Below are 14,797 nucleotides of genomic sequence, written 5' to 3'. Positions count from 1 at the left end.
TTACCCAAACTTCTCAACCAATGAGAGCTTAAGAACATTCCAAAGCTGGGCCAATCAGAGCCACAGGATTTGATAGATCTCAGCTTGATTTAATGAGCACTCAGCTATTTAGATCTTTGGAAGGCCACCATTACCTGAGGAATATTTGGAGGTTCAACTCAAACTAGAGAGGATACAGAAAGCAGTACAGGCCTGAAAACAACAAAGAGCAACACAGGATCAAGGAGATAAAAAGAAAGAAAGCTTGAGCAAGGACAGAAATCTAAGACCAAACACAAAAAGGCCAAACAGTAATTACGTGAATGACGAGGGAAAGGGATATTGGAGAAATGAGGCTTCTAAGAAGAAACACAGGAGATAAAACCTTCATAGTTTTATCACAGAGGAAGAGGCCGAGCGAGAAGAAGGCGGTGGTGATCGGCATCACAGAAAACATCGAGATGGTGCTGTTTTCTTCCATGGAGCACTGTGTTATTACATTAACGCAGGAAGAGGAAGAAGTCAGCTTTGTCCAAGTGGGTCTTGAGTATACATTTTAAGCAATTAAAACTGTGGTGATCCTCAGAGTGCTATCTAATGTGTATGTGTTCAGTAACAGCCTTTGTGAGTCTAATAAAGTCCAAACAGCATGTTCTGCAGGTATGACACAATATTTCAGACTTTTCAGAAATATTTTACTTATATTTACCTTGGGTCATGTGATCTTGAAGGAATCTATAGAGTATGAACTGTTAAAGAATTTAATGGATTGAGATTAGATACTGCTCCTATACCTAGAGTTTATGTGACTGGTCCACATGATACATCACAGAGGTTAACTATTTAAAACTGAGATACTGTAGTTGACCTAACTGGAGTGACAATATATGTCGATCAGAACTGAATCAATCATCAAATGAATCAATTCACCAAAAACACCAATACACTTTTTATTTAGTTACAAATTTAGAAACAAATATACAAATAATTCTGAATATGGACGTAGTCCCTGTCCTATACACAAATAGTCATTCATAAAAAACTGTGTTGCATCTGATACGATGCAGGTCTTTCAATGTTCTTTGTCCATAATATGTTGAATCATATGTTCACACACAGTCAACACATTTTCCTTCCTATTCTTGAACCAAGGCACACCCGGAGCATCCTCTGGTCCCTGACTGTGAGGAGGAACACGGGCCTCAGGTTGAGACTGCAACCAGGCTGCAGACCCAGCCCAAAACAGAGCCTCACACTGAGACAGAGCCTGAGAACGCCCCCCCTCCCCTAGGATTAATGGAGGATATTAAAATGGAGATGAAGGTACGTGAATATGAAAAATGTAAATAAATTCATAGAACATCCACACAAGGAATATCCCATTCTCACTTGTCATAATACTGTGGAAAAGGGGTGATAAAGTGAGTTTAGGAATTAAATATACACTCTGAACAGCTTTTCAGCAACTCTTTCAGGAGGCTTCTTCTACCTTGTTTAAAAAAGAATCTAACGCTGCTTTCTCTTTCTCCATGCAGGTGCTTCCTCCCTTCAGATTGTCTGACAAGGAATTATTGGATACAAAAGCAATTGATCCTTCAATTATGGCCATGGTACTTTGTTTTTTTAAAATAACAATGATATCACTTTTCACGTGATTTGAATTACATTAATTTTGTTGAAGGAACCACTGAGCCTTCTTCCATCTTAGTAATATAATAAAACTAATTAAAGTATAATTTTATCAGGTTTAGCAGACAAAGCTTAGTCATGCGCTAATCCTGATCACAAAGGGAAAAAGTTAATCCAGCAAGCGTTATGGACTCAGTCAATCAATCAGTCAAAAAGGTTTCACACGTCTGCTTTCAAGCTCCATTTTTGCTTATTTTTCACATCCATGCATTTGTTTATTCCTATTTTCCTACGATGTATCCAATGTTTGTATAATGTTCGTTGTTCAGTTGATTTTTTTTCAATCTTATCATTTCAGGGGTAATGTTTCCTTTTTGTTCCTGTTTGCTACATTTGCAACTCCATTTTAAGAGTTTTTTTTCTTTCCCTGACTAGTTTAGCATTGACAAGCAACACATTGTTTTTCTGTCTGTGGTTAAAATGATTGCACAATAAGAACTGTGTGCATGTGATTTGTCAATATGTCTAATCTCTGTTTGCCCATTTGCTTCCCTTTGCGGTGTGCTACAGCCCTCTCCGAACAAAGCCACCCGTCTCAAGTGGAAAAGACTGTCTCTGCAGATGACCGGACTGGCGGTCAAAGATGTGGTCTGTCTACACAGAGGACGCTACGTGGCACAGCTCGAGAGGTGAGTGTGTGAAGTCATATTTCATCCATTGGTCTTTCGGTATATCATAAATATCCTAACTTGCCACATTGGTAATACATTTGGTATATTGTTGGCCTCTATTCTTAATATGTATTTTTAAACATTAACAATAGCTGGACTAATATCTTGTGGAAAGACTTCATGTCTCAAAGGGATAACCTGGGAAAATGTGGCCGAATAATGTTTTCAAAAATCCCCCAAAAACAAAATTACAGTGCAAGAAGGATTGCAAACTGTCATTTTATTTTTTTTAAATTCACAAAGTTCTCATTGTGAGGTTTCGTTAAATTGCCCTTTCTGTTTTTTTCATAAGTTTATATTTTGGCCACCAAATATGTACAAATATGCAACCACATAGGGGCTTGGTAGCCCATCGGGCCCATGCTTAGTATATAATCGTCTATCGTTCCCAATTTCTCTAGCACTACCATAATGGAATGTTCTCTTAAATGTATACTGTACTTACCAACCTTTTTTAATCTACAGTGCCACAATTAGGGCACAAATTCCACTCCTGCCCCATTACTATCAACACTAACTGGCATAATGAAATGAGCCCGTTCATACTCCTCAGAGGGTAAACTCTTTCGAATTTGTTAAAATGTATAAAATATGCACGAATTAAAATGGCCGGAAAATAAGTAATATCTTATCCAATAGAACTATATCAGTGAAGTACATTTTTCCATTTGTTTTTCCAGACACACTGTTCCTCGAAGCAAAGAACGTGCAGCTCTAACGGCTATGGGATTGACTGCTCGCATCACCATAGATCACAGCTGGTTGGCCAATCAGATGCAGTGTCGGCTGGCGATGCTCTTCAGGGGAAAGTTTGCGACGCGGGCGGGACAAAGATTCTCCTTCACATATTTACAGGTGTGTAGTATATATTTTTTACATGTATAATAAACACGCATTACAATTTACTGGCTCACCCATTATTACTATTTGGAGATTTAAGAATCAAGAATTCAGCTACAAATTAGGATCAACATTCAAGATTAAGTTCAAAAGTACATATCTGAAAGCGAATCAGGCAATTTCCCCTCCAACTCTTCCACATGCACTACAAAAACTTGAAATCTTACCAAGTATATTTATCTAATATCTAGTGAGAATATTTCTTTACACCTGATACCAGACATAATAACTTAAGAAGTAACACGGCAGTGAGATATCTGGTCTTGTTTTTAGACAATGCATCATCTTGTTAAGTAAATCAATCTTATTTTGGGTTGTATCTCAGATGAAACGCATATTGTTTTACATATTTATTAGAAAATGACCAACTAACATCAGAAAACTGAAAACTTTTGAGCATTTGCAGCTTATATTGTAACACAACATTTCCTGATTCTAGTAAAAATATAGTTCAAAATGTGTTCTCCCAGCTAATTACAAGATCTCATTTATCTAATTATCCCATTTTATTTCAAGAAATCTTACCAAGCAAATGTTCACTTGTTCTATTGGCAGATCTTTGTAATTATTTCAAGTGAAAACAGCTTCCTTTCCATTTTTCCAGTGTGTTGCTACATTTGAATCTGATTTGTGTGTGGTTTCCAGTGTGTACCAGGCTCTAGGGTACTGTATGTCCCAGACACTCCTGCGGAGGGCTGGACTGGAGAGCAGGTGCTCAGGACTTCTGGACATGGTGCTTTATACATCCTCAGCCACCAGGAATACCCACAGGTAAATATACTCTATACTAATGTTGACTTACCTTTTGGCAATTATGATTACTAAAAGTACATTTCTTACAGATTTAGTGTGATCCATTTCATTTTATGTCATATTATTCAGCTGTGTGTCCATCGGCCTTCGGTTTGAGATATTACTGCTCTGAAATAGAATCGGAGGACCCTCTTTAATGGTCACACATGCAGAGCACACACAGTGAAATGTGGCCTCTGCATTTAACCCATCCTAGTACTAGGAGCAGGGAAAGACATGTATTCAGCACTATGGTTAGTTATTAAATCCCGCAGAGTTTGCTCTCATTTTATGTTATGTTTTCTGATAGAAATCACCATCATTAATTACACTTTTACATTTCTTTTTCACAGTAATTAAAACAATTCTTCTCTCATACAGGCAGGATCTGAGGAGTCAACCATCAAGACACCTATTTTGAACAGGTAAAAAAGCAGGAACAGTTCCTAAGAAGAAACAATTGAAAATGATAAATGGTGAGAATTTTACCTAAACCATTATATTTGTGTGTGTCATCCAAAGGAAGGAGTTTTGTCCAGAGGCCAACACAGAGGGCAGAGGCATTGAGCTCATACACACCCGGCCTGTTGTTCCGACAATCACAGAGGAGGTCAGTTTATTTCAGTATTTTGGTTAGTCAAAAAAATAATCAGATTGTTAAATGACAGAAAATACACACTTTCCTTTAAACCTTACTGTGTGGTGTACAGTCCTCCCTCGATCTGGACGCCCTCCTGAGAGTGTTCAAACAGGAGAACATGGATGGAGACGTGGTGACCTACATCCAGGTGAGGAGGAGAGACCTTCTCCACAGTGCTCTGAAGGTGGTGAGGAGGCCTGGCTTCTGTTTCAGTATGACACCCATCATTGCCTTCAGCGAAGAGGAGACTGACGCCCACGAGGGACCTCTCAGAGAGTTTTTCAGGTTATTATTGTGTACCATTTATTTTAAAGTAAAACAGGCGTATTCTATTTTTATAGATGGTTCCATCACGTGTACTCACTTGACTGTGAAATATACCAGGACATTTTTTTTAACAGTCTTCGTTTGATATTGTTCTTTGCTTCACTAGTTTTCAGGTATCTTGTAGGAATATGTTTGTTATACTGACATTTACATAAGTTGAGGGAACAAGGAACGAGATAAAAATCCTTATCGATCATTTTTGTCTTTATCACAATTTAACAAAGCTACTTTGTGACTTAAGATGTTTGTGTTAGACCAACAGTCAAAAACCCTCCATAATGATTATCATATTAAACTATAAAATACAAAATACATGCAAATGGTTTTCTGTAGTCCTACAAAAACAATGCTTTTTAGAGGAATTACAATCTTTATTTTAGTAATCTACAAAAGATCATTAAAGCATCCTTTAATAATATGTGCAAATCCCTTTCCTCCTGCTCACACAGCTTGACTTTGCTGGAGCTACAGCGAAGTTCTGTATTTGAGGGTCTTCCAGGGCGTCTGTTCTTCACCTATGACCTCGCAGCTCTTAAAGACAGGAAGTATTACGAAGCAGGCGTTCTGATTGGCTGGTCTCTGGCTCATGGCGGGCCTGGACCCCGTTGTCTACACCCTGTGCTCTTCCAGGTTGTGTACTTGGATATCCAATTTTTTATTCAAGATTCTCTTGAATGTTACCTTGATCAGCTGTGTTAAATATTTCCACATTGATATTCTATTTAATTAAATTGTATTTTATTGTCACAGTTGATGTGTGGCCAGAATCCATCTTTGGAGGACTTCAGCTGGAGAGACGTTGTTGACGCTGAAGCACGGACCCGACTGCAACAGGTGGCCTAAAAGACAGATATTTCAAACATCTGTCCTTTTTTAAACTGATGACGTTTAAAAAGAAAATTAGGTTGACTTTAATCTGGATTTCTATCATTAATTTGATACACTCTGCTGTGTATCACTATAGATACTAAGTCAGTTTAGTGTTTTAAATAAAACAATATAAACCATAGCCTATGAATCATAAGCAATCAAATTGAATAATTTTGTTTCCACTCAATGCAATTTTGTTAACACCTATAGTAAATAAACTTACTAAACAAGCGGGTTATGTTAAATCTATACAGGATTGGATGCAACATGAATATGAAATCCTTGTCTGTTGCTTTTTAAAATAGCAAATACCTCCAGTGTTTATGTGAATGGACGACTGACACTTTTCCAGAGTTTTTTGTTTATTGTTTTAAACTCTTAAAACAATAAAACAGTAGAGAGAAACTGACCACAAATAGATTTAAATGTCGCCTCTCAAATGTCATCTATTGAATAGGAATGTGGTTATGTGCACATACTTTAAGATCATGGTGTCCTGGTTTTGAGTGAGACAAAATATAATCTAGCAGCTATGCTGACAGCATTTTGGTACTAAAACTGTGTACTGTCAGTGAACAGAAATATGATTAAAATAAGTTTGTACATTTTAACAAAAATGCATTGAAATAGAAATTGTCCTGTGAGGATAGTGTTGGGATTATCGTAAATATTTTCACTTGCATACTGTATACTTCTTGTATATACTGTATGAATGACAAAGGACTACAAAAGGCATATTACAACTGTCATTTTTAAGGCTTCTCATTTTCTCTTGTAGCTGCAAAGCTGTACTGATGTGAGGCTGCTTTCTCTCAGTCTGTGTGACTGGGTATCAACATGTGGGATCCCGGGAGTATATTCGGCCCACTCTGATGAAATACCATCCATCTATATCCGCCTGGTCAAACATTACATCTACCACAGGTAGGACGGACACACACACACACACACACACACACACACACACACACACACACAGATTTCATACGCGTTTTGCATCCCATACACTGGTTTATTCAGTGTTCTTTTTAATCTTTTATATTTCAGAACTTGTTGCCCATAGATCTTCTATCTCAGTTTTCTAAACGTCAATTTCATAAAATGTTGTACAATATTGTAGTTCTGTGTAGTCTCTATTGTTTCCAAATGGCTGCTAAAAGGAAAAAAAGTGTTTAAAAACATTACATTAAAAAATATGACTAGTGGATAAAGGAATCACTCAGACCCTCTGTTGTCCATAAGGGTGGCCTGTATGATCTCCCAGTTCACAGAGGGGATGAACAGCTGTGGTGGTTTTTGGGGTACGGTGCAGTCCCACTGGGAGGAGTTTGTGCCAGTGATGACCAGCGCACAGCGTCAGCCTCTGATGCTAGAAGAGTTCAAAAAGCTCATCAACATCTGCTACAGCCGTGCAGACAGCCAGCTGAGGGCGGCCGAGGAGGAAACGGCGCGACACTGGGAGAAAGTTCTCACTTTGGTCAGCGGTAAGAACCCAGGGATGGGATGGATGATGAGTGTGAACAACGTGATGTTGATATCTACTTTATATTTAATTTAGCAGATACGATTTTCCAAGTATATTACAATGAGCGCAATCACCTATGAAGATACAAACTCGGAAGTAGATTTCTTCCATTAAAACCATTTTAAGTACTATAACTTTTATTTCTCTGTTTAAGTACATGAAACTGTTAAATCTTTTTTTTTTATTATTGATATCAAGTCAAAATGGTGTGTGCGAGAAGTTTTTTGAAAAATGTGTCCTCATGCCAAATCAGATGGCCAGGCAGAATGTTCCTTTGAAGACCTCCTCACCTTCATCACTGGAACCGATCATCTGCCTCCTCTTGGGTTCCCCAGATTGATCTCCCTGTGTTTTTTCTCCCAGGTTGGTACTTTTAAGATAATAACAGATACAAAAATGTCCTGAAATAGTTCCATTTAACGTTACACAGAAATGTTTAACTTTACTGTACATATTGAGATGTTACAGCTATTTCACCTGTTGGAGAGAGACTGGCAATGTATTACAATGTTTTAGCTTGTACAATTTTTAAAATGGGGTGTTTCCCTTGGATACATGGATTTATTAAATGCCCGAAACCTCACATTGCATGAATTGGAATGATTGGATTGGTACATTTCAAACTTTAATCTCAAAATCACCATAGACAAGAGTTTAACATACTGTACAGTTGTCAGACCTCTGTCATATCAGGTTACACTTAGTCAGTAATCCAAAGAATATATTTAAATTGGGTATTTAAAACCCGGCTCCCCAAAAGGTTTAACATTTCAAAGAGTTGACTTTAGACCACACAAATCTTTAGATATGGTAAAATATGCATTATCAATCTTTGAGTTTTCCGTAAGGACTGAATTTAACATTCGGGTCTTCAGTTAAAATGACGACAAACTTTCTTTGATCCCACATGTTTTGTTCTGTCTGAGATTAATCTTTGTCACATTTGAATTACATTTCCAGGATGTGAGCATGTCAGGTGTGTGTCTGCCTCACGCCTCCACCTGCGCTCTGGAGTTCTTTCTGCCAAGGGGAATATCCGCGGCTGCAGACCTGATGGTGATGCTGAGCAGAGCCATGCACGTGGCCCTTGGCTTTAAACGTTTTCAGATTGAGTGAGATGGAGAAGGCAGCTTCAGTCTACTGCAAAATGAACGGCTGTCTGGATACTTGAGGTCCTGCTGAGACTGCATAATATGAAAAAAGTGACTAAATAGAAAGCCAGCCCACAGTTTGGCGAATGATATTGGTCTATGAACAATTTGTCACTATAACTCATGTGGCCCATTGCAGGAGTGTAGACAGAATTATTTTGAGTTACATTTATAATAGCTGCTGTGCACATTATTAAATTAGTGTTGTGGGAACAATGAGTCTTTTTAGAAGAGTTGGGAACAGTTTAAGAGTTCTTGCTAGTAGTAGATCAGATATGATGTGTTGATATACTGCATGCTGTCAGTTGTTAATGCAAATACAGTAAAGTGAACTTGCATGCTATATATTAATGTTAGCATCAAAGATTCACATTTCCAAAACAATCTATTTGGGCCCGGGGGGCAATTTGAAGCACCATTTAAGAGTAGGACATTCAAATAAAACAACAATATAGAACACATTTTTTTATTTTTCCAATTAAGATAATAATAATGTTTTGTTTAAATATTTTAAAACCTCTCTAATGAACTGTAGATACATATTTCAAAATCATGCAACAGAATGCGTCTCTTTGACATCTTAGAAAATGGCTCGTTTGAATACTTCACACACTGTTTATGTCTCTACTGATTTTTAAGAAAATGTTTTAATTTGTTAATATGAATAAATGTAACTTTAAATATGATGTCATTTTGTATTTCCACATGTCTTAAGCTAAAAATAATATCTATTGTGTTTCCTTTGAAAATGTTATGTTATAAATGATTCATTAAAGAACACAGAAAAACAAAGAATGGGGACTTCAAATGTTTATCTTTTTCCTCTTTCAGGACACATAAAATAACATGAATAAACTAATCCCACTAAATCATATATAAACAATTAATATGGCCTTTTGTGCAAAAATCATTACTTACATTTTTTTATATTTGAATCAGTGATGATCAGTGAAGAAATGCATCCAGTCGGCAGGTGACCATACAATGTATTGCATAGCCTTGGAGCAGGTGGTTAACTAATGGCTAATGCTTGTGACCTAAGTTCAGAAGACATTTCTATATACAGTAGGTACCAAGTAAACTATTTTCCAGGAGAGGCACTGTGACGGAGCGGATCACATGAGTGACTGACTCCGCCACTATATACTGTATATATATTAGGGCCGGGACTTTAAAAAAATTAACGCATTTTAATCGCACTTATTTTTGCACCGCGGAACGTTTCTCACTGGATGAGTTTCAGGGGTACCGATTATACTGGAGCACCAACTAACGTTCATTACTTCAGACAACAACAAACCACAGTAAACAATAGTCAAACGTGAACGAAGAAGCTGATGAGACCGCTTTGGTTGGCCCCGTGAATGGGATATTTTGTTTTAAAAAACGNTACGGCTCAGAAGAGAATTTTGAACCTGGCTTTATCTAAAGTTCAGATTTCAATTCCTGAAATGTCTTAAAATATGTGCATATTTAATGGGATAATGGCTCACTTGCATATTTATACATGCTATTTCAGAAAACATGTAATACAAAAAACAATTGCCTTATTTTAAGTAATTAACTGGAGACATTTCTAGTTGATATCTTTAAGTTAAAAACAATTACCCTATTCACCTGGGGTGTCTCGCCTTAAAACGTTATTAACGTGCCTAAACTCAGTAATTCACAATTTTTCGCATGACAAAACACTTTGTCCGTGTTTGGCTCTCTCGCCGCACAGTGAAGCATTCCCGCATTGACGTCACTTCCGGCTTCCCCCAAAACTTCAAAATGAGTCGAAGGAATTTCCCAGCGATGTTCGAAATTATTGATATTCATCGGAACGGTATTGCACCTTCTTTTTTAAACTGACGGTTCGAGATTACTAGTAGCCCAATATTTCATTGCACAACAGTTGTTGGGAGGATGTCACAGGCTCTTTAATGTGATATGTTAACAAAGGTGGAACGTTTTGCCTGCAACATTCTAAGGATGTGTTTTGGACGTTGTTGGGTAACACATTAAAGATGTTCTTTAAAAAACGTTCCCTCAATGTTACATGAAAACAAATGAAGAACATTCTCCAAGAAAAATTCTGAAAATGTTTTCGGGATGTTATTATTTTTTTATAAAACGTTCCTGTTATGGCAAATATCAACACGGTCATGGTCAACGTCAGATTTATTTCTAGAATGCTTTAAAAAACAAACTTTTTGTTTTGTTTTGAAAAGGATGTTTAAAAAAAATGTTTAGGTTTCAGTTTTCATCGGGACGTTTTATTTTGGTTCCCAGAATGTTCTTCTGAAAGGTAGGATAACGTTCTTTAAAAACATTCTTGAAATGTTTGGTGATAACCTTCTTAAGATGTTTTTGATAACCTTTCTTAAGATGTTAGAACATTGTTAGAACATTATGCCCTACTGTTCTTAAAACATTTCCAGCAGGACATTTTAGTTTGGTTCCCAGAATGTTCTTCTGAAAGGTAGGATAGCGTTCTTTAAAAACATTCTGGAAATGTTTGGTGATAACCTTCTTAAGATGTTTTTGATAACATTGTTAGAACATTATGCCCTACTGTTCTTAAAACGTTTTCAGCGGGACGGTTTATTTTGGTTCCCAGAATGTTCTTCTGAAAGGTAGGATAACGATCTCTAAAAACATTCTTAACATTTTTGGTGTTAACTTTCTTAAGACAAATTTATGCATGCCAATATTCACTCACATGCACTTATAATCACACTAAGGTATGTAGGCCCACAGTATTCATAATATCATATGTGTAAAATATCCGAAAATAATTACTCTTTTTTCTGACTATAAAGGTTGTGTCTCGTATGTAGGTTCTAACTGTTGGATAAGCTATCTGGCCGTGTGTGGTTTGTGAGGGCTGCGTATAAACAGTGTCCGCTGTTTATGCATATTGGATACAAATCCGCTGTTTATACATATTGGATAAAAATCGTTATTGCACCCTTTAGATTTGAGACGGACAGACCTGAACCCCTGTTAGTGTTTGTATGTGTTTTTTTCTACTGTGTGTCTCTGTGACGGAGCGGATCACATGAGTGACTGACTCCGCCACTGACAGCCGACACACACGCACACACACCAAACATCTAGGAGAAAATATGGAGGCGCATCACTTCCGTGTTTTAAATTCCTGCTATGAACCATGCAATTTCTTATTTATTTTCCGTTTGTTAATTATGGGGAATGATTATGTTAAGAGGTGGTTAACCTGTTTATGTTTGGGTCGGATGTTTATGTTGAAATGTGGTTTGGAGTTTGATTGTTGTCACCTGTTGACGGTAAACCTGGTGGGAGGGGCTATGGGTTAATAAGGGACGGGGTTGGCCCTGGAAGGGGAACTCGGGGAATGTTGCAGAGAAGGCAACAGCTGGGACGTGTTCAAGAGATCGTTGCAGAGAAGGCGTTTACTCTCCGGGAGTGATGGACGGTCTGATTTGGACGTTTTTTTTGTTTGTTTAAGTTGTGCTGATTCGCTATTTATTCTTTTGCTGTTATAAATAAAGTTTTTTGGAGCTTAAACAACCGACTAAGCCTATGTATCTAATGGACGAATAGAACCCCGTCACAGGCACATTTACAAAATTGACAAATGACTGAAACAGATGAAATGACCACAACCATACAAAGTACACAATCATTGAGTATCTCAAGCCTAGTAAAGGTCACTTTTATGAAAGGTCAAATAAGCCTGCGAAGAACATTTATTTCAAACAAAAGACCTCAAATGCCACAGCCAACAAGCAGTGCTTTCATGTTCTGGTGGTCAAAACAAATTGGAAAGATGTATTTTTATTATAATACTAAAGGCAAAGCACATTCAATTAACATTATTGTGTAAGAAACACCTTTACGTTTCATAATTCACATAAAGTAAGGAGTGTTTCCAGGATTTATTTTCACCAGCAATTTGAGTGGTCTGTTCACTTGGTGTGAGATGTCCATAGTCTTGTGCAATCCATTGTCACTTGAGCAAAATGTACATGTTTACTTTTCACTTTCTTGTAATTCAAGTTTTTGATTCGACACAAATGAGAGGCTGCGGTTGTAGGGTCTGCAGTTGGTTGAAGTTGTGGATGTTAAAGTCGTGGGGGTCTATGTTGTTTGAGTTGCAGTTGTGGGGGCTGCAGTTGTGTATGGTGCATTTGTAGAACCTGTAGTTTCTGGGGAAACAGTTGTATGACCCACAGGGGTAGGGTTTGTAGTTGTGGGAGTTGCAATTGTAGGGGTTGAGGTTGTAGGAGCTGCAGTTGTTGGGGCTTCAGTTGTCATGTCTGCAGTTTTGGGAGTTGCAGTTATAGGGGTTGAAGTTGCTGGAGTTGCAGTTGTGGGGGCCGCAGTTGTAGGACTGGTAGTTGTTGTCTCTGCAGTTGTTTTGGTTGCAGTTGTAGGACCCGCAGGCATAGGAGTTAAAGTCGTTGGAGTTGCAGTCGTAGGAGTTGCAGTTGTAGGGGTCGACGTTGTAGGAGTTGCAGTTGTGGAGGCTGCAGTTGTTGGGCCAGTAGTTGTAGCGACCTCAGTGTTAGGGGTTGCAGTCGTAGGAGCTGCAGTTGTTCGGGCTGCAGTTGTTGTGCCTTTAGTTGTGGGAGTAGCATTTGCGGGGGCTTCAGTTGTAGGACCTGCAGTTGTAGGATTTGCAGTTGTAGTGTCTGCAGTTATTGTCAGTGGCGTGCACAGACATTTATAGGGGCAGGTGCTCAAGAGAAAAAAAAGGGCACCTTCTGAGTCGTCGTGGCGGTTCGATTGTGCGCTCCGAAATTGTGCTCGAAAATTTGCCGGATAATGGCGGATTTTGGTAGTTTCTTTTCGGTTTTTGGTTACTTTATTTCGGTTTTAGGGTCAGGGTTAGGGTTAGGTTTAGTTTATGTTATTTAATTCTTATTTTTGCTTGATTTTACTGATTTATTATCAAAAAATTAATTATTTTAACATTTATTCTTATTATTCTGAATGACTTAGGGGGGTCCAATCTGAAGCTAGGGGGGACGACACACGGGATTGACACCCCTGGTGGAACCGCCGGCTGCCTTAGTAGTGTGAGATTTATTAAAGGCACATCTTGTATGTCGTAATTGCATATATATTTATTTCAATAACCATATGCTGTCTGATGCAGATGTTTATAATATTCAACAGCTTGGTTTCTGGTAAATTATTGTAACAATTTAAATAAGCAACAACAGAACAAACAAAGATTGCAGTGCCACATTGTGCACTTTTTTGATTGACTACATACTTTATTAACAAGTGACTTTTAAGACCTTTTTAATACCTCAGAAATAAATAAAATGAAATGAAAAAATTGCATTACTGCATCAAAGTAATCAACAAACTACTATAAAAACTGGTCAAACATTGGCCAAATTGTCAAATAATATAAGAAAGCCATCTACAAGCTCACAACGCCTCGCATTGCGAGCTTGTAGATCTGCTATTTTCAAAAGTGCACAATGAGACTAAATGGATGGATGCAAGAAAAGAAGTGAAGTTATAATTTAGTTTGGCATCTGATTTAGGGGATTAAACAATACACTCGTTGTATTTGTTACCTGGTGGTTACTTACTTGGTCGTCACTAGGACACTTTTAATCGTGTTGCTGCGTGCTGCTGCACCACAAAACCGCCGTGGCCTGTCAGACTGAGTGACTCAGGCCCAATCCCAAACCACTCCCTCGACCCTACCCCTCCGTGACGGAGTGAACTCCGTCTGTAGCCACACTCGCAGCTCAACGAGGCTCCCTCCTGTCAGATGGAGGGAGTAAATACAGCAGCAAGCTTTGGGACGGCCTCCCCTCTCTCCGGCAGAAACAGGAAATGCCGTAACTGTATGTAACAACGGTTTCAAATCAGCATCTCTTTGACAAAAAGTTTAAATGAATAACTCAAATAAAACTCCAAACATCTTTCATTGTGTTTCAAAGCTCTTTTAGTTTTAAACCTGTTGTTATATAAGCTTCTTAGTTTTTGCAACGGTCTGTAATATACACAACTTTATAATAAAATGCACACATTTACCTTTTTCTAGACTAAACACAGGTATGATCCTAAGTTAGAAACATATGAGGTTATCATGAGGTTGTTAACATCGCAGTTTATCAGTGGATGTTTGCTGGAACTACTTGTTAACAGCGCGTTTCCTGACGGACACGCACAGCGCGACTCCGGTCAGGTAGAGACCGGTCTCAAGTCAGCACCGCTGCAGACTCGCTGTTTGAGGGCTTGATAGCCCACTCCCCCTCCACAC

At 38.2% G+C, this 14,797-nt stretch overlaps 1 protein-coding gene across 2 annotated transcripts; it reads left to right on the top strand.

Moving 5' to 3' along the window:
• Window positions 1-132: 132 nt before the first annotated feature.
• On the top strand, window positions 133-9,349 carry LOC104948381 (uncharacterized). Of its 2 annotated transcripts, XM_010774573.1 has the most exons (15): window positions 133-515; window positions 1,132-1,302; window positions 1,515-1,589; window positions 2,179-2,297; window positions 3,020-3,194; window positions 3,885-4,010; window positions 4,413-4,456; window positions 4,554-4,641; window positions 4,742-4,956; window positions 5,448-5,628; window positions 5,749-5,832; window positions 6,647-6,792; window positions 7,111-7,352; window positions 7,647-7,756; window positions 8,354-9,349. In XM_010774573.1, exons 1-15 carry the CDS (start codon window positions 303-305, stop codon window positions 8,507-8,509), a joined length of 2,145 nt encoding a protein of 714 aa, XP_010772875.1. In that variant the 5' UTR covers window positions 133-302; the 3' UTR covers window positions 8,510-9,349. The 2 variants fall into 2 exon arrangements, with proteins under 2 accessions (XP_010772875.1, XP_010772876.1); XM_010774574.1 differs by lacking the exon at window positions 1,515-1,589.
• Window positions 9,350-14,797: the final 5,448 nt, after the last annotated feature.

This window comes from Notothenia coriiceps, unplaced genomic scaffold, assembly GCF_000735185.1.
Source record: "Notothenia coriiceps isolate Sejong01 unplaced genomic scaffold, NC01 NC01_scaffold00014288, whole genome shotgun sequence".
NCBI lineage: Eukaryota > Metazoa > Chordata > Actinopteri > Perciformes > Nototheniidae > Notothenia > Notothenia coriiceps.
Note: the sequence above shows the minus strand (reverse complement) of the source record. Positions and strands in the feature narration are given on the sequence as shown.